At 38.8% G+C, this 16,824-nt stretch overlaps 2 protein-coding genes across 2 annotated transcripts; both read right to left on the bottom strand.

The window, feature by feature from the left end:
• Positions 1-1,578: 1,578 nt before the first annotated feature.
• LOC117628010 (F-box protein SKIP8-like) lies at positions 1,579-4,194 on the bottom strand. Its single transcript, XM_034360352.1, has 3 exons — positions 3,455-4,194; positions 2,434-2,630; positions 1,579-2,037 (listed from the first exon to the last, which is right to left on the bottom strand). The coding sequence occupies exons 1-3, from the start codon at positions 3,914-3,916 to the stop codon at positions 1,782-1,784; spliced, it is 915 nt and encodes a 304-aa protein (XP_034216243.1). The 5' UTR covers positions 3,917-4,194; the 3' UTR covers positions 1,579-1,781.
• A 719-nt stretch (positions 4,195-4,913) lies between these two features.
• On the bottom strand, positions 4,914-8,509 carry LOC117626885 (SUN domain-containing protein 5). The gene is made up of 4 exons (XM_034358674.1): positions 7,992-8,509; positions 5,736-7,111; positions 5,535-5,620; positions 4,914-5,417 (listed from the first exon to the last, which is right to left on the bottom strand). Exons 1-4 carry the CDS (start codon positions 8,248-8,250, stop codon positions 5,180-5,182), a joined length of 1,959 nt encoding a protein of 652 aa, XP_034214565.1. The 5' UTR covers positions 8,251-8,509; the 3' UTR covers positions 4,914-5,179.
• Positions 8,510-16,824: the final 8,315 nt, after the last annotated feature.

Raw genomic sequence — 16,824 nt, 5'->3', positions numbered from 1 at the left:
TCAGATACTTATTCATCTCACCTCAATCATTTTAAACCTAAAATTGTCTACACTAACGAAAGCTGCCACGTGTTCTCACAATCCGTTAAGCAAAGTCCTAATCTACGATATCAATTTGTTTAGCGTATAGATCTATCAGAAGTTGGTGGTTCCTCTCCGTTCTCTGAAGGTGATCATCATCTCCGTTCTCTGAAAGTATCTTGAATTCAGTCATTATTCAATCTTGATCAAAAAAGATTGTTTAAATTTCTTTATTCTTCAATCTTTTTCATTTTCATTGTTTCTGTTCTTCAAGATGGCTCTGGTAGTTTCAAGTGTGAGCCGAACATTTGGTTCTTGGACTGTGAAATATGAATTCACTGGAAGCACTCCTGCGAATCAATGGGCTGGAGTAATCCATAAAGAAAATGGAACTAAGAACGACGTAATCTTTTTGAAGGGCAGAAGCCATTGCCGAAATCACTTCATCTATTTGTCATGAGTGGGTTGTATGGTGTCCGGGAGTAGAAATAAGAAGGAAAGGCGATACACTATCTGAGGGCCGAAATGAGGTAATTCTCAACTATTATTGTTTCTTTTTTCGAAAGAAAATAGTTATCCTAGTCTATGATTTATTCTTTTTTTTATTATTATTATTAGAGACTTACTTACAGCAGTGGGGTATGTTCATTCGCGGGGAGTTTATCAAGGGATGTTGAATAAGGGTTCTTGCTACATTTTTGTTGGTCCCCGTATTAAAATAATCAACTTCAAGGGTAAGTTGGTTGAGATCACTCAACATGAGCGGATTAAAAAGATGAAGAAGGACTTAAATGACATGGGATCTCTGTTCGAATTATTAATTAGGTCGCTTGTGTCGACTACATCATTTTTAATAACTCGAACAGAAATCCCAGATCACATAAGTCCTTCATTTTTTTAATCCGCTCATGTTGATTGATCTCAACTAACTTACCCTTGAAGTTGATTATTTTAATACGGGGACCAACAAAAACATAGCAAGAACCCTTTATCAAGGTCCCGTGATAAACTCTCCGCGAATGAACATACCCAACTGCTGTGAGTAAGCCCCTGGAAAAAAGAAAAAAAAAAAAAAGAGTAAATAAATCATAGACTAGGATAACTATTTTCTTTCCAAAAAAGAAACAATAATAGTTGAGAATTACCTCATTTCGGCCCTCCAATAATCTGGTAGTGTATCGCCTTTCCTTCTTATTTCTACCCTCTCCCTCGACACCATACCCAACCACCTCCAACCATCACTCAGGGGAGAAACATAAATGCATCGTAGCTTATACACTCACATCTCTGGCCTCCAGAGTGGCAAGTAATGTGCGTTAAGGGTCGAACTACCCGCTCATTTTAATTCTGTTCAAAATCCAATTTTAGCCAGTTTGAACCACTTTTTCCTGCAAACTTTTCCCCTCAATCTTTCAGACCCCAAAAAAAAAAAAAAAAACCCTCAATCTTCTCTTTTCAAGAGACCATCCTACAAGTATTCTCGAAACTCATTTTTATACCCAAGTAATTAATTTCGCGAATAATTTATCAACATTTATCACAATAACAATGAGAGGATGAGAAAAGAAACGGATAAACCTCTTGAACAGAAAACAACCAAAACTGAGGCTGGAAAAATTAACAGCATCTTGCAAGGAAAAATATAGTGAAAGTTGAAGCGACTTTGCTCCTGCAAAAGATACCACTATTCTTTTTTTTTTCTTTTCTTTTTTCGAAACTAGTATCAAGTATATAATCGGTATCATCATATCTTCGTTTCCTTATTGCCCCTGCACAATCGGCTGTTCTACCTCTCCATTCATATCAGAGCTGTGATGATGCACCAGGTACCATCGCCCATTATGAAACTCAAAGATGTTGGTCACAATGAATGGCTTGGTATCGATTTCAAAATAAGTTTTCATGGTAACCCAAGCCATGTCTGTCAGAACCCGAGCACGCACATCCCGAATCTGAAAGTTGACCCCTTGCTCCCAATCAAACGCAAGTCGCCAACTCTGCATTACTGCATTATACCTGACGAGGAAGCAAAAATGACTTAGAACAATACGCACAGAACAACTGCCAATGCTTTTTAGAACAACATGCACAGCCTCATTCTTTCAATTCCCTCCAAATCCCAACTGAAAGGCATCGCATGAGCAGCGAGTGGCCATTTCATTGACCTTTTTCTCCAAGTCTGAGTTTGAAAAACAGAAATTCACTCCCATTGAAAAAAGAAAAAAAACATAAAGTCATGCATAGCTTCACTTTTCACAGTGGATACAAAAAGCATAATCAAAGGACTAGCAGTGATTTAAAGAAAAAACAAAAAACAACATTTTCACATCACATGGATGAGGTTAACAGAAGAAAGCACTCGTGACAGAGGTGCAGTTACCATACAGTGTACACAAATAAGAGGCATCTTACCCTGAAAAGAGTTCTCCTGAGGCATGAACACACTTCACATAGTCTGCATTCAGCCATAAACGACTCATTTCTGCAAGTGACCTTTCTCTGATGAAGTTAAAGAATTCAGTATTGACATTCACAATCGCTCTTGTAGCAGCATAGTAAGCCTTCCACCCATTAACTGGTGTTATACCATCCTGTTCCAATGTGAAGTCCTAGAAGAGAATTTGAAAAACCCAAAACAAAATATTCTTAGGACCCATTTGATGGATGAAACTAAAGAACTGACATGCATTGGGACTTCAAAGATGGATAAATTTATGTTTTCAAAATTAAATTAAACATACATCGCAACAAGAAATCTCTCAATAACTTTCAAATAATTAAATCTTGCTTATGGTTTCAGGCGGCAAAATACAGACACATTCAGTTGAGTACTTCTCTAATTCAAGAGACATAAAAAAAGTAATATTTGTAACAATATTGCAACTCAGATCATACAGAATTTTTTGGTTCTAAGATCAGATACAAATTGGCTGCACATTAAACCAAGATAAAAGAAACAAAGATTAAATTTTTTGATATATATTTCATCATTTAATTGAAGGAAAACTTCATGCAGCTAAAATTTGACAATAAATCCAATGCAGTTAAAACAAGGTTCTTCTTTTTCATCTCTCAGGCACCCAAAATGTGCCATAAGTAAACACACAATAGCGTAATCTCATCCCACATGTTTCACATCACAACTTACAAATGTAGCAAAGCAATATCCTAATCTCGCCACACACGTCAAGCCACACCCAAAGTTCCAATACTATAAACAACAACAACAACAACAACAACAAAGCACACAATCCCAACCAATTTCCGATTAACTTACATGCACAAAGGGTCCAAATTTTCCCACATTTTCTCTACAACCAAACACACCATTCCTTCAATTGGAAACCACCTCGCCTTCAAATCAAAATTCAACAAAGACCAACATACAAATACTTCAAATACAAGAAGTTCGATAAATTCACCAATAACATACCTTATGATAAAGCGCTTTCCACGCATTATCATCATTCGCGGCCTTTCGCATGAGCGAATTAGTCATCGAAAGCCTACAGAGGCTCGGATAGTCCAAGTAGCTAAGCGCGTGCGTCGTAATCTCCGGAACAAGCTGCTCCATCATCGACGCGCCCGTCTGCCGCTCCGTAATCGCCGTCGCCGTCTTTTCCGTCACGTCTGGACCGGTCCCGCCGTTCAAGTGTGGCGCCCTCAGCGGCTCCAAATCGGAGCCGGAGACGACGTCGTTACAGTTGCAAGCACAGCAAGCTCGCAGCTTTTCGTTTTTATTCGACGTCGACAGGTCGGTAGCCGAGCCGCCTGATTTGGGTTTGAAAGTGAGTGATCGAACGGCGAGGAGAGCGAGGAAGAAGGAGAGAAAAGTGAATATGAGGGCTACGAAGAAGGTTTGGGGAGATGAGAGACTGAAGGCAATGCTCTCCATTCATAAGACATGAAAGCTTTGCAGAACATGAAAACCCTAAATATCTGGTGCGGCAGAGTCCATGATAAGGGTGTATTGTGTGTGTGGCGGAGAGCGAAATTGCGCCGTTTCGTCTCGGCGTGGTTCGCTGTGGTGGGGTTGTTTGGAAAACCCTAATGCGGAGATTGAATTTTACAGAAGTTTCAGGCTTTCTCAGGAGATAAGTGGAGAGAGAGAGAGAGAGGGTGGTTGTGAGCTGTGACTCGTGAGTCGTAACGGACTGAGGTCCGAGAACAACTCGAACCGTGTGTGCCGGGTCAATATTACATAATAATATTTATTAATTAATGCGCGATTATTCTTTACATAAATTTCTTGGGGGATGTTTTCGTAATTTCAACTTCCTTATTTTTACTATTAATTCAATTTTTGTCATTCAAATTTTAATTAATGTATTTTTAAAAAAAATTATCATTCGTTTCCATATAAAATGTCTCAACTTTGCCAAGTCAATGGAGTGAATTGGAGGGTGCTTTGCCTTCATAGAGTATGGTTTAATAAATGGTTAATTATTTACAAATTAAATGGATTCTTATATATATATAAACGTTACTCTAATTTACTTTTTGTCAAAGTTAGAAAAGGGGAATGAGATTTTCTCACTCGGAGTGCTATATCAGTACTTAAGACCACTGATCTATAAGTCAATGCTCTTTTTGCAATAAACTAGGTCCAATTACTCTAACTTCCGATGAGGAGGATCGACTCGAGTGTAAGAAGAATTACACACTGCCCTAACTCCCATTTGCCAAATAAAACGGAGTTAAGTGAAGGAAATAGCTCATTATACAAGTTTAACATCATTTCAATTTTCAGAGCAGACTGTGCAGTGCATTTTAGACTTTTCGTCATTTTGGTTGAGTTAAGAAGTTTCATCGTACAGAACAGAATAAAAGAACAATAGAAAAAGATTCGATTTCAACGAACCAGATCATGGGTTCGACGAATGGGACCTTATTTAGACTGCTAGCCTAGAAAGTCAGCGAAGACAAGTTGGGCCTTGAGGCATCAAATTTTGCAAATTTAGCTGCAAAGAGCCCAAGATTGCTGATTATTTTCTTATTGTTTTGTAATGATGTAGCTCAGAAAAAAAGAAAATGGAAATAAAAAGACAACCAACCTTTTTTTTTTTCTTTTCTACAACACCATTCTCTTCTTTTTATACGGAAGATCTAATGACTAAGGAGCCAAAAACCTATGGCACTACAAGAAAGAGGAGAAAGACTAACTACAGATCAAAGTAATGAATATTGTCATACTGCTGCTAACAATCATCAAAACCCAACCTCTACTTTTCCTGCACGCATTCTCAGGCTGAGAGGAGGCTCTGAAAAATGTCAAAACTTGCAATGAAACTAGTTTGAGAATGGCAAAGCACAAAAAGAAAAGACTAACGGCTAGAACAGCAAGCTCTTTACTTTCCAGGCTCGCTTGATCTTTCCTAACGTTTTCAAAATCCAGTCTGCAGTAACAAAGATTCATGTCATGTCAGTGAGTCAAAGAGACTGATATGAAGCAAAATTTAGTGCATAAAAAAATTGTGCAGAACTGTAGTAATATGTTGAGACATATTTCTAACCTTAACATGTTGTTTTCCCTGGCCAATGCATTCACTTGAGATGAGACAACAGCTTTCCATGATTCGAGGTCAGTAAATTCTTTTTCCTGGAGAATCGAAGGATGCCAAACGATTAGGCGGATAAAGCTTCCTTTCCCAAAAACTATATGCGTATACATTACAAATTGAAAAGACGTTCAAGAAGAAAAAACCATGCAGTACCAAATTTTCCTTCCATTGCATGAGATCTTTAATCTCCGTTTTGGTTTTGTCCAAAAGCAATGATAATCTTAATAGCTCTTTACCAACCTCCGGCAAGATATCCCCTTGTCTTCGATTTAATTCTTTGATATATTCCTCCAGCACAGATAAGTTCAGCTCAAGTGACCTCACCTTTTGCATCAAAATCTTCAGAACAGAATCACCAGGAATTCTTCCATTTGGCTGCTGTCTTACCTTCATAACAGGTTCTGGAATTTTGTTCGTTGTCGCTGGAATCTTGTTCGTAGTTACTGGATTTTTGGTAACGTCTAAATTGACTTTTTGTGTATCTTCAATGTTTTCGATCCCTACACCAGCCGTTCGTACCCCATTTTGACCTTCACCACTTGTCCTCCGGTCAGTTGAACCAACCTCTTCTTTTGGAGAAGATATTACAGTTGCATTAGGCTCTGCCAATTTATTGGCCACAGATTCTGCAGACGCCACAATCAGATCTTCAAGCATTCGCTCAATTGCATTAATACCATACACCTCTAGAACACTCAGTGTGCAGTAAAACTCTGATCCATAGTGACTTAGCAAATCCAACTTCAAGTATCTTACCCATTTGGGTTCTGTCAGCTTAAAGGTTTGAGCATGCTTGACATTAGCAGCAACAAAGTTTCCCAATGGGGACCATGCGTCTGCTGGATAGCTTAAACTACCTGACAATTCAAATTCCTTGAAATTAGAAGAGTAATGCTCAAAGTTTGCAATTTTGACAGCATCTACCAGAGTCTCTTCTGCAAGTTCAACGATAACAAACTTCCCCCCTACGGAACAAGGGTTTCTCAGGTACTTATCGTGATCCTTGCCCAATATGTTGCTTGCTCCTTTTGCTTCCTTATTGTGAGCCACCACTTTTGCACCCTTGGATGCAGAGGCATAGTTGTACTCCGTTCCATCAGGTTCAAGTCCATGGGTAATGTTAACGAGCTGACTAGGCACATCCTGACCTTTTTCTTGCTTTGTTATGTTTCGAAATTCATCAAAATTGAGATAGGTGGAATGAGAAGTTCTTCCATTCAGATATTGCCCCGAATGATTTGTGTTCTGCTCTTCTTGTGCTTGATGTACTTCACAAACCAAATCACCATAACCTAAAACACTCCAAACTAATTTTTCTAACCTATTTGTCTCTGGAAGTGAGTACTTGGAAATTGCATAGTTGTGAGATACATCAGAATCATTACGGCTTTTAGACGAACCAAAATCTAATAGCATTCCATTAGTCTGCCTCCCGTTTCCGTTTTCTACAAATGAGCATGCATGATCACCGTGCTCACCATTGTGAACACTAGGACAATGTGTAGTTCTGTTATCAGGAGCTGAATTCCCTGAAGATGATATAGGCTCAAGTTAAACAAATTATGCATCAAATTTATAGACAAGGATAAAAGTTAAAATGCCACCTAAATAGCTTATCCTAAAATCATGAATCTGGAAATAGTAGAATGGTGATTCCATAAGAATGCTCTCTAAATTCCAGCTAGAAAATAAGATTTGGTAAATCAGACACATTTTCATTCATCACCAAGAATGTAAGGGGACCAGTAGAAGAGATTTTCCCAACAGTACATATCAACTAAGGACAAACCATGGCAGAGATGCCGCATAAGAAAAAAATCAATATATCTAAAAGAAAAAGCCAGAAAACCCTACTTGGGAATTACAGTCTAGTTTCTAAAGATTTTAAAAATTTTAAGAAAAAACCAAAACCACTAAAAAAATGAAATAGTGAATAAGAAACGAAGGCCTCTTCATGCTACAGAAAATTGTTGAAACAAAAAAGAAATTAGAATCTTCTAACACTATCATACCCAAAGAGAAAACTCACCTCTTCAATTCATTCACATGTAACTTGACTATGCTATGATAGAAAAGTCTACAACTAATTGGATAGTTATTCTCTAACAAACTTATTAGGGGAACATTAAACGCTTCAGCTTTCTTTCTACGCTTCAACTTATTAGTGAAATATTGATACAAAATGCAGATTGAGGAAATGGGTTTGCTAGAAATACAAAAATGAAAACTGGGTGTTAAGGAATTAGATGAAAGTGGGAGAAAGTAGAGCTAAAACCACAAAAACAAGACACAAAATTTACTAAGAATCCAAATCCAAAAACCAAAAAAAAAAAAAAATCAGAATAAGAAATAGAGAAAAGCCAAAGCATAGAAAAATGGAACATAAATCATAAATGGAAAAGATGATACCTCCATTCCCATGGCCAAGACCAAGTTTAGAGTAGAACAGGAAGACAAGGCACCAAAGTGAGAAGATCAAAGACACAGATAATTCATAGAAGCTCTTGCTCTTATTGGTGCTGTAGTTGTTCTTCTTGTTTTTGTTCTTGCAGCTGTCATTGTTTTTCTGAAAATTGCAGCTTTCATTGTGTTTCTGAAAATTGAAGGTCTCATTGGTGTCTTTGCTTTGGCTTTTGATATATAAGGAGCCATTCCGAGGCTTCTTCATCTCTCATCTGTGCAGGAAGGGCCGTTGAGTTGAAGGGTTTTGCAGGGTCTTTCTGTTGCATCAAAAAGCATAGCGACAGAGGGAAGAGGGGGAGAGAAAATGTGGTCTTTCCTCACAAGTTTTTTTTGGGCAAAGAGATCTTCCAACTTCTGAGAAAATGTGGTCTTTCCTCAGAAATTGGAATCACGAAAAGTCCTTGTCTGCTTTTTGTGGCTAAATTATTCCCATTCGTGCGGGAACTGCTCTTCGCCGTTGAATTGAATGGCGCATAAGTCGGTTTTAGAGCAAGTTTAAGTTGAACTTCAAGTTTAACCCATATCTTACGAACGGCTTAATTTGGTGTCTCAAGTTTCAACGGCCACTAAGAGCTATTCCAACGGGCGGGCCGAGCCCGAGGCGAGGGAGAAAAAAAAAAAAAAAAAAAAATCGCTTCACCACTTAGCCCAAGCCCGGGGGGCTTGTGGGACCCACCAATTAGAGCCAGCCCGAAGGCGAGACGAGTCCGAGCTTTAGCCCGCGGGCACTGACGTCAGTGCTGGCGTCGCACTGACGTCAGTGCTGGCGTCGCACTGACGTCAGCGGGCGCGTTCAAATTTTTTTTACCGTTGGCTCGTGCAATGCACGCACCAACGGTAAAAAAAATTTGAACCAGCACGCGCTGACGTCAGTGCGACGCCAGCTCCAACGGAAAGTTGCCACGTGTCGCGCCCCCAGCCCTCCGATCAGCATATCTGAATCCAATCCTACAGCTGAGGCTTTTTTGGGCAAAAAAAATCGGAAATTTTTTTTAAAAATTCTAAAAATTTCAGATTTTTTTTATATTTATAAATACCTATCAATACCCTTCACTTTGAACACCAATCCTCATACATTTCATTATATTTCTACTATTATTCACTCTTTACTCAACATTTTCCTCTTTTTCATCTTGTATTTTGATTTCATATTTTTATGGCTTCTTCTATCGAAACCGGAGGGGCTTGCAGCACCATGGAAGATGTTTCCTTGTGTGAGGCTTGGCCCCAAATATGTCATTGCCCGTGTCGGGCAATGAGATGAAATTTTTTCATATGTGGAAAAAAATTCATGCCGAAGTTTGTGAAAAAATTCCGGGGTCTACTCGTACGGAGATGACATTATCCAGTAGGTGAAAAATTCTCAATAAAGAGTTGGGAAAATGGAGAGCTGCCCTAGCAAAAGCGATGGACAACTATAGAAGCGGGAAAAATCGTACTAACGAGGTAAGTATTTTATAATTTTTGTTTTATTAAGTTTAATCTCCTAATATATATATTTTGTTAATATTGCTTGCATTTTCAATATTTTGTTAATATTTCTTGCATTTTAAATATTTTGTTCATATTTCTTGCAATATCAATATGTTGTTAATATTTCTTGCATTTTAAATATTTTGTTCATATTTCTTGCATTATCAATATTTTGTTAATATTTCTTCCATTTTAAATATTTTGTTCATATTTCTTGCATTTTAAATATTTTGTTCATATTTCTTGCATTTCCATTTTTTTGTTAAATAGATGATTCAAGCACAAATGTGGTTCGGTGCAACAGGGGGTGGCAAAAAAAGTTTCAACCATCATGAATGTTGGGAGGTGGTGAAATATTGCAAACGCTTCATAATTATTCCGACGGGTCCCGCCGGTGTGTTAAACGAGATGCCACTCCGTGATTCAATGACATTGGATTCACCTCTCGATTCTCCTATGAGTGAAGACTCACCCATTGAAAAGGAGCCGAGGCCCATTGGTCGAAAGGCGCGAAGGCAAAGAAAGCGGGTAATTCAAGCAATAATAATTCAAAATTTTTGGAGGAAATTGCAAGGCAAAACAGCATAAGAATAGAAATGGAGCAAAATGCCAAGATAACGAGTTGGCCCTTCAAGCTGAGTATGCACGAGAAAGGGAGTATTTGCGCAAAAAAGATATGGACAAGACGGATCGGGAAACCATGACGATGGATACAAGTCATATGTCCCCTAAAACAAAACAATTTTGGAAGCTAGAACGAAGGGATGTTATGAGAAGAAGACTTTTCCGGGATGATGGGCCTAGCAACACGGATTGGTTAAATGATGGAAACCATTAAATTAGTTAGCATACCTTTTATGTATTTGTATTTTTTATGTTTTCTATTAAAGTTGTTGTAATTCATGTATTTTATTTTAGTAGTAGTAATTCGTAATGACTTGTATTACATTTCGTTATTTAATAAACAAAGCATTCAATAAATTACCTTTTTATTCAACATATTCCATACTTCAAACAAAACATAATAAAAATAAAAAAAAGTACAAACAAGGCACAATAATAATAACCAACCACAACCAAACCATAATAAATAAAAATACAACACAACCTAACCATAACTAAATAAAACATAACCAAAGTATCTATGCTCCATCATTCATCTTCATTGCCTTTCACCGCCCATAGATGCTCCATCAAGTGAACTTGACGCATTTCATGAATATACGAAGATTGCATCTCTGTATATCGATCTATCATTCGGGTCATCAAATGACCATCCATCACCAACGGTTCCTGCTCAAACGGTTCTCCACTTGGCCCCATGGGCCTTTCATAAATCCGTGTCAAGGCCGTGTTCATTGGATCCGGTTCGTAGACCTCTAAAGCATCATAATCGTACTCATCCTCCACAATCATATTATGGAGGATGATGCAAGTCATCATAATGCTTCTGAGGATCTCCTCATCAAACATACGGGCCGCACCTCAATAATCAACCACCGAGCTTGAAGGATGCCAAAACACCTTTCGACATCTTTCATGTATCCCTCTTGATAGGTAGCAAATAATTTTTGCTTCTGGGATCGGGGATTCGGAATGGATTTGACAAAAGTGGTCCACCTAGGGTAGATGCCGTCAGCTAGATAATACCCCGTCTGGTACACTGTATTGTTGACTCGATAGGTGATATTGGGGCCCTGGCCTCTCAATACATCGTTGAAGACTGGGGATTGACCCAGCACGTTGAGGTCATTTTGAGATCCTGCAATTCCAAAGAAGGCATGCCAAACCCATGTGTCGAAGCCAGCAACGGCTTCAAGGATGATACTTTTTTGGCCTTTTTTCTATTTCCGTAATCACCTTGCCAGGTAGTTGGGCAATTCTTCCATTGCCAGTGCATGCAGTCGATGCTACTAATCATTCCTGGAAATCCTCGAGCTTCGGCTTTTTGTAGAAGCCGTTGGAGGTCCCTAGGAATAGGTCTACGCAGGTAGTCCCTAGTGTACAGAGTTTCAACTGCTTGACAAAATCTTACCAAAGCCTCCAATGTAGTGGACTTCTCCATCCGGGCAATCTCATCTACCTGATCAGCAGATGCTCCATACGCCAACATTCGTATAACAGCTGTAAGCTTTTGCTCCTGAAGAAGCCCCAAAACTCCAGTAGCATCACACTTTTGAACAAAGTATGCATCATAATTGCAAATATCATGCATGACTTTATTGAACAAATGAGGTTGCATTCTAAATCGCCTTCAAAAATCAACATCAGAGTACAAAGAAGTTGGGATAAAATAATCTTCCAAAAGATTCTTACCCCGAGAATGCCTATGTCTTTCCACATTCCGGCGGCGGCCGACTTGTGAACCACGGCGGCGACCTTGGTTCTCTTCATCTTGCAAAGCCACTGCTATGAGAACTTGTTCATCGACTTGTCTCTGCAACTCATTGATTTCATCTGCTCTACGGTTTCTCTCATTTGTTTCTCGCTCTTGCTTCTCCAAGCATCTCCTAAAATCTTCCATTGAGAATGAATGAAGTCTGAATTCTAAACTATGAGAAATGAAAATATAGAAAGATGTGGTGTGAGAGGTATGAGCTGAGCCTCTGGTTTTATAGAAAATTTTGGCAAGATAGACATGCCACGTGGCTTGATATGATTGGATGAAAATCTTATATGAAATTTGAAATTCATCCGAAATTTGAACCCTAATTTGTATGAATTTTGAATTTTGAAATTCATCCGAAATTTGAACCCAAATTTATCTAAATTTTGAATTTTGAAATTCATTCGAAATTTGAAATCAAAAATTTATCAGAAATTTGAATTTTAAAATTCATCCGAAATTTGAATCCAAAAATCTTATCCGGAAATTTTATCCGATTATGAATAGTCTTGACACGTAGGAACCCGAAAATCTTATCTGAAAATATTATCCAAATTAATTATTTTCATTAAAAAATAGGGTTAAAAAACAAAAAAATGAATAGTAATTGCCCTTAGCCATGGCAATGTGTGGAAACACAAAATACTATTTGCAAGGGCAACCACTATTCACGTGAATAGTGGCTGCCCTAACTCCCCCCTGGCCATGGCTAAGGGCAAATGGGTGGAGTTGCTTTAAGGCCACCTCCAGCGGAAGCCCAAACCCGAGTAAATGGCAGCCCCATGCCACAAACTCTCCTTCCAGCGCGCAATGTAATTACCCAAACCCAAAATTCATATTTAATTAGTAATTTATTATGAGGAAAGACAATTTTGCCCTTGGAATAATTTATTAATGAAAAGTTGACTTTTGGACCGGAAAGGAATTTGACAATTCTACAGACACCGTTGCGTAGAGCACGGTGAAATAAGTTCATAGACACGTAGTGTGCCCGAATCGGAATTGTAACGAGAGAGTTATGGTCAAAAGAAACTCAGTGGCACAATTGTAAAATTTTCAAAATGGGATTTTATAAAAATCAGATTTCTCTCTCTCTCTCTCTCTCTCTCTCTGTGTCTCCGCGTTGTCCTTCTTCTTCCCTTCGAAACTCCGGCCACCGGCCATGACTGTGGACGGGGCTGGTACCAAAATGACCGGGATGTCGTCCTCTTCCAGCCCCAGCCAGCTCCCGCCTCCAGCCGCCGCGGTTTCGCCGGAAATTGGAGAAGAAGCGGCCGGTGTCGTCCGATCTTCATAGTCGTCAATCTCCCTCCTTCGGCCACCGTTTCCGTCATGCCAGGTACGGATTTTGAACCTCTCGAGCTGTTTTAGCTGCTTGTTGGGTATGAATTAATCGGTTCTCAGTGTAGCTATTGGATTTTCGAACTTGAAAATTCGGCCGGTTTTCAGCCTCCATGTTCGGCCACTTCTGGTCAGTTTTTGGGGTAGGTCCAAAAACAAAAGTGGTTCCAAATATGGTGTTATACCTAAGGTAGGAGTTTGGAGCTGTGGTTTTGAGATTTTCCAGCGATGCGTAATCACTTTGGACACCCATCACTGCCGGCGCGTGAGGCGGCGCGTGGGCGAAAGTAGTGCAGTGGCACTAAGTCTTGATGCGATCCTTAGGTTGTCACGAGCGCGTAGGAATTCGCGGATCTCAATTTGGATACCGTTTGAGCCTCGAACGGATTTTTCATATTGTGCAATTTCCGGGTTCAATATTGTTGAGCCGTTGGATCGTACTCAAATTCAGATATGTTATTCTAGATAATTTCATAATCGTGTAGGATTCAACGGATTGTGAATCGGAGTCCCGGATACTCCGAAATCGCGAACCCTAGGGCTAGGGTTTAGAAACTATGCGATTACACGATTGTGGTCAATCCGATCGTCCGATTCAGACCAGACTTGCAGGACATGGTTACTTAAATGTGAGGAACTTATAGGAACTCTCGGATTGGTAATTCGAGGTCGTGGACCCCACGAGGTTCCGTATTGACCAATATGGAAGTTTATTACTTAGCGAGTCTCGGGTCTTTTAAGACAGTTCTAACCATCTGAAATGCTTAAGTGGGCATAAGAATGACTTTAAAGTTAGTGCACGCACTTCTAAGAGTCGGGGGTCAGAGTTTTACTTAAATACTTATACCGAGCAGTTTTATTAATTAAATATTCATGGTGGTTTAACCAGGCATCCGAGGCCAGGCAGACCCGCAGGAGGGACCTTCAGGAGGTCTAGCTAGCTCGGACCAGGAGTGAGTGGACTTTTATTTTATAAGTGATTTTATGCAAATAAATTCCATTATTTGATCTTAAATAAGTTTTATTGATTGTGGTTTTCCTAGCAGGTTTTGTTGAAGTTAAATATCTTTATTTATATGTTGCCTAGTTAAAATGCTAAAAGTTATGGAAAGTAGAGTTTGAGATTTATATCAGAAAAAATGGCAGCAGAGTTCTAGATTTAATCAAAAATTCAGTTTTTTCATCAGACCTTTCAGAAATCTTATATTTTCTTAAGCCACCTTGGGTACCCAGTTACAGAAACAGGTTGCCTTCAGTATATGTTGCCTTCGGATATGACGATGTCCACGGACATCCAATTTGCTTTCAGTATTGTCAGTGCACTTGACATTTGCCTCACGAGTTTCGGGGATGCCCGGACCTTGAGAGCCAGGATTGCGGATCAGGCTGACTACGGTCCCCTGAATCCTGCCAGTTTGCTGCTCGGGTTGACTCTGCCGAATTTTTGGTAGGAATCAAGGCTAAATTTAAAATAAGTTGTAATTAGAAGGGCAAATAGGTCAATTGTGCCCGATATTCGCCAAGTGTCGGACACGCACATGGTCCGACTCGAATTCCAAAGTGAAATTTGGATCGGGTCTTGTCATGCACGGTCCAGCCCTGGCAAGGGGTGGGACCCACCAGCCGGGGTAAGTCCGCGGGCAAAAATTGATTGGACTGTTACCTCAATGCTGCTGACGTCAGCGCTGATCCACCAACCCATAAAAATCAACGGCTACAAGCCACGTGGCTTCTCTGGAGCCTCTGATTCAAAAATCTTATCCAATCCAATGGCTATCCAATTTTTTGCTAAAAAAAATCAAAAAATTATATACATTTTTCTATAAATGCCTACCAATATTATTCACTTTCCACACCAAATCTTCATACAAATTCATCACTTTCCAATATTTTTCACTTTCCACACAAAATTTTCTCTACAAAATTCCATTTGTGCAAAAATACAAATGACCTCTTCCATCGAAGCCGAAGGGTTGTGGACAAACGTTCAAAGAGGTCAAAATCTTGGCGACGAGGTAAAAAAAAATAAAAATTGCCGTTTGATTCAATTTAATGTCTTTTTTTATTTATATATTTCTTGCATTTCCAATTTCATTTTTTTTAATAGATTATTCAAGGCAAACAAAAAAGAGGAAAATTATTACACATGGCTCCTCAAGTGAACAATGCCCACAGTTGATTCCAATGGTGCATTCTATGTCGAAAATAATGGCACTATTATGTCATCTGAAGGAAAATACTCCCCCACGTCGTGATCTAGTGGAACCGCCTCCGTTAATGATTAACTCGTCATTGTTCTCTATTGTATCGGACTATAAGGACCAGGAGTATTTCAATTGTATGATGAGTGAGTAAGTATTTCAATTGTATGATGAGTGAGATGTGAATTTTATAATAGATATGGACACGTGGCAACCGAAAATCTTGTTCAAAAATTTAATTTGAAAATTTTACCGAAAATGTTATCTGAATTTTTATGCTAGAATTTTATAATAAATAGTGACACGTGGCAACTGAAAATCTTATCCGAAAAGCTTATCAAAATTAATGGTTTAAGTATAAAAAATAGAAAATAAATTAAAGTGAATAGTATTTGCCCTTACCATTTCCTTTTGGGATGCAACCAAAAAAGGTAAGGCTGCCACTATTCATGTGAATAGTGACAAACCTTGCCTTGCCCTTACCCTTTGGAGTGGAGGTGCTCTAAGGCCACCTCCACCGCAGGCCATTTTGCCAGGGCAAGAGGCCCATTTTCTAGGGTTTGGACCTCCAGCGCACGTTAAGCAGCCCGGGCAAGCCTTGGGTCCCACCAGCCCGGGCAAGCCCAAGGGTAGATCTTGCCTGGGCTTCAGCTCGAAGGCGCTGACGTCAATGAGAAAAAAAAAATCAAAAATATAAAAAAAAAAAATCAATTTTTTTATTCAAAAAAAAAAGCCCCAAAAATTATGGATGTTTTCCCTATAAATACATAATAATTTTATTCATTTTCCACACCAAATCCTCATACAAACTCTTCTCCTTCCAATATTTGTAAATTGTAATAATTTTTTTTTCTTGCATTTGTAAATTGTTTATATTTTCTTCCATATTTATATTTTTCTTGCTTAATCATTTTATTTCTTGTATTTCTAAATTGTTTATATTTTGTTGCGTATTCTTTTTTTTTTTTTTCTTGCCCTTGCCCTAGTCTTTTGGGGTGGAACCAAAAAAGGCAAAGCTGCCACTATTCACGTGAATAGTAGCAGCCCTTGCCTTGCCTTTGCCTTAGCCTTTTGGGGTGGACATGGTCTAAGAGCTTGAAAACTAAAATGTTAAAAGACACCAATGTTGAAAGAGAGCTCAAGTTCGAATCTCCTAGTCTCCGATTGATTAATAAAAAACAGCCAAATTTGTTCTAGTAAATTAAAATTTGAATAAATGAGTCATTGCCAAGTCATAATAAGCAAAAGTTGATAAACAAATTTAGTGAGCATAACAGTACTCCGTATTTTAGACACCGTGCCTAACTTGAATGTAGTTTTGGAAATTTTGTGACACAAGATTTCACTTATAATGTTCATTAGGTTTAAAATTAGATGA

This window comes from Prunus dulcis, chromosome 5 (genome assembly GCF_902201215.1).
Source record: "Prunus dulcis chromosome 5, ALMONDv2, whole genome shotgun sequence".
Classification (NCBI taxonomy): Eukaryota; Viridiplantae; Streptophyta; class Magnoliopsida; order Rosales; family Rosaceae; genus Prunus; species Prunus dulcis.
This window is presented reverse-complemented; position numbering and strand designations above follow the sequence as displayed.

Coding starts and splice junctions, on each gene's coding strand:
- LOC117628010 (XM_034360352.1), bottom strand. CDS start 3,916: ATGGAGAGCATTGCCTTCAGTCTCTCATCTCCCCAAACCTTCTTCGTA. Junction 2,631..3,454: donor GGAAAGCGCTTTATCATAAG/GTATGTTATTGG, acceptor ATTCTCTTCTAG/GACTTCACATTGGAACAGGA. Junction 2,038..2,433: donor TCAGGAGAACTCTTTTCAGG/GTAAGATGCCTC, acceptor CTTCCTCGTCAG/GTATAATGCAGTAATGCAGA.
- LOC117626885 (XM_034358674.1), bottom strand. CDS start 8,250: ATGAAGAAGCCTCGGAATGGCTCCTTATATATCAAAAGCCAAAGCAAA. Junction 7,112..7,991: donor TCTTGGCCATGGGAATGGAG/GTATCATCTTTT, acceptor TATCATCTTCAG/GGAATTCAGCTCCTGATAAC. Junction 5,418..5,534: donor AGGGAAAACAACATGTTAAG/GTTAGAAATATG, acceptor TTGTTACTGCAG/ACTGGATTTTGAAAACGTTA.